General features: G+C 37.0%; 1 protein-coding gene across 1 annotated transcript in view; it reads left to right on the forward strand.

Moving 5' to 3' along the window:
* The window catches only part of C2cd6 (C2 calcium dependent domain containing 6), a gene marked incomplete at its 5' end in the record, with an annotated part of 123,566 nt that overhangs the window by 69,193 nt on the left and 51,594 nt on the right, over nt 1-2,779 (forward strand). The window contains 1 exon segment of the mRNA XM_029566263.1: nt 2,441-2,477. Within this exon segment, the coding sequence (XP_029422123.1) occupies nt 2,441-2,477 (37 nt within the window).

Genomic DNA, 2,779 nt, shown 5'->3' on the forward strand with positions numbered 1-2,779 from the left:
AAAAAGCAATTGGGTATTTCACTTACATCTCCCAAAAGGCTTGAATATAAAGGAACAAGAATACTAATAGAATAAATTGGGAGCTTAAAGACTGTAAAGACTAATGGCATAAATTAGAAGTAAAGAGAGAATGGGACAGGGGAAAATGAAAAGGGGAAATAAAATAGGAATGAGAGGAGAAGCATATGCAATGAAGGTATAAGAAATAATAGATAATAGCAAGGGAGAACTCAGGGAAACAGGTGGAGAGTAAAATTATCATAAAACCAAACCAAGCTAGCAAAAAACTGAAAATACAAAAATACTAATAAAAGCCAGTCAATAGTTTATTGACATAATACCAGTCAATATTTCTTTTCTTACTGGGGTGTGGATTCTCCCACTCCCGAGGTCGCCTTTTTCAGTTTACTCTGTGTTGGGGAAGGCAGCTGCTTATCTTTCCAGAGTCCAAACAGGTTAGATCAGAATGGGCTCTATGCAGTCTGCCCTCTATCTTCCTTGCTAGGTTGAATTTCTCTATAGTAACCACCCTCAAGTTGCCCCTTCCAGCTGGGTAACAGTCTTTCTAACCCTCAGCTTGGAAGTCCCCTTTTCTCAGTGCCCACCCCACTGGCCTGACTCTTTGGTATGCTGATGGGTTAGGCTCTTTCACATATCTGAGACTCTTGTCAATTCCATTCATATTGACATTTACAGCTGGTTTCTGCTCTTATTACGGTTCAGTCTACTGCTCCACTGGAGATTTCTACCTGGTGGTTTTCCTCTGTACTGTCTCCCAATCTCCTCCCAAGTATATTTGTGTCCACAAGTCTAAGTCCAATCAGCTCCTGTCCCCTCTGTCTACAGTGTGGCTCTCAGGATGGTCACTCAGTAGAGAAGGATGTAGGGGCCTTTGGGCTCTTAAAAGGGTTTGGTTTTCTGCTTTTCTTGATAGAAAGCTTGATTGTAGAGCCTCTGCCAACTTGGCCTCCCTTTTCTGAAATATGTGGCACAGAGGTTCCAGCATGTCCATTCTCAACATCTGCTTCTTGCCCAGTATGCCGATATCCCGTCTAAAATTTGATAGTTGCATAATGTTTGCTTCTAGAGGCTTTCCTTTTCTCCTTTACGTGAAGCCCTACTAGAGGAGGTTCTCCTTCTACCCTACAATTTTGTTCAGCATTCTTTGTTAGGGTCTTTTGTTTCCTTTATAAGTCTACCATTCGATGCGGTCTGTCTTCTGTTTACTGTTGCCCCCCTTGCCTTTGCACAGTTCCTATTTCACCCTGCAGCCATGGATCCAATATATCTTTTTAGATTCATGGAGACACAGGAGAGTGGCGAGTGTCTCTACTCTGCCTTCTTTTAATCCCATGGTTCTCTTTAGATTGTTGGCATATTTAGGAAAGCTGTTTTAGAACATATGCCTAATTAAAATATGGGCTTCCTCGGGGATGTTTTCTAATTTTTTTCCTTTAAGTAGGTTGTATTTCACATTTTTTTGTGATTTATTTTATCTATTTACCTATTTTTTTCTTGAGTAGGGAGTATTTCATATATACCTTGTAATTTTTTATTAAAGTTGGGCAATTTAAATATTATGTGTTAACTCTGGGAATCAGTTATTCTCCCTGTTCAAGGGTTGCTGTTGTCAATTGTGGAAGGATGCAATTATCAATGTTCAGTGACTCAAAGTAATTCTGCCAAGATTGTATTCCTGTTTTATACTTATTTTGCATCCTATTCCATCATCTCCATAGTTATCCAATCACCTGACAGAGATTTCCTGAAACACCAAATTTGCCTGCATCTTTAAACTCCTCCTCTCATTAAGTAGTCCCTTATTTGCTGCAAGTTTCGGGTTATAAATTCTAGAATTCTAAAATAGTTAATATGTCAGGTTTTGACTAAGATTATTTCAATGCAGGGACCAGTTCTTTAAGCATTATACACCACCACTTTCTCTGACATAATGTCTCCCTTATATCAATTTTTTGTTTTTATTTATCTTTTTTGAATATTTTATTTATTATTTTCATTTTATGTGTACGAGTGTAGTGCCTGCATGTATGTGAGTGCACCGTGTCGTACAGTGCCGCAGAGGTCAGAGAGGTCTTCAGATTCCCCTGGAACTGGAGTTAAGGATGGTTTGTAGCCTCCATGTGGGTGCTGGGAATCAAACCCAGGTCCTCTGCTAGAGCAGTAAGCACTCTTAACCACTGAGTCATCTCTCCAGCCCCTTATCTTTTAAATTATTATATGTTTCTTTCCTTGGGCTTGGAATGTGAGAAGTTAAAGATATACAATGTAATATCATTCATTTTCTTTTAATGCTAGCATCTCCTACTTAGCAACCTATTAACACAACTATACATATATTTTATCACCCCTAGTTACACTCAAATTATATTGATATTTAATTATTTTTTCTATCCACTTTCTCTGCTCATTTTTATTTTAGGTAAGACATAAAAAGGAGAGATCACCTCATTTTTCAGGTAAGTTGTTATTTTTTTAGCTTGATTTTTTAAAAATTATTTATTAACCACATACTTAGAAGAAGCATTCATTACAACAGCATTGACATATTCAATAACAATTTCCTGAGCTAAGATGCACCTCTTTCAAAATTGGCTGTAAATTTTTAGGTTTACAGTTCAATTATTACAGTTATACAATATTGTACTCAGTATAAACCTTTTAAGACGTAAGATTAAATGAGGATTTAACCTTTAAAAAAGATCTCCATTTCATTATTAAAATACACAGTTTCATACAGAAAAATTCATTTTCAATGCAA

This window comes from Nannospalax galili, unplaced genomic scaffold (assembly GCF_000622305.1).
Source record: "Nannospalax galili isolate Female #2095 unplaced genomic scaffold, S.galili_v1.0 scaffold1199, whole genome shotgun sequence".
Classification (NCBI taxonomy): Eukaryota; Metazoa; Chordata; class Mammalia; order Rodentia; family Spalacidae; genus Nannospalax; species Nannospalax galili.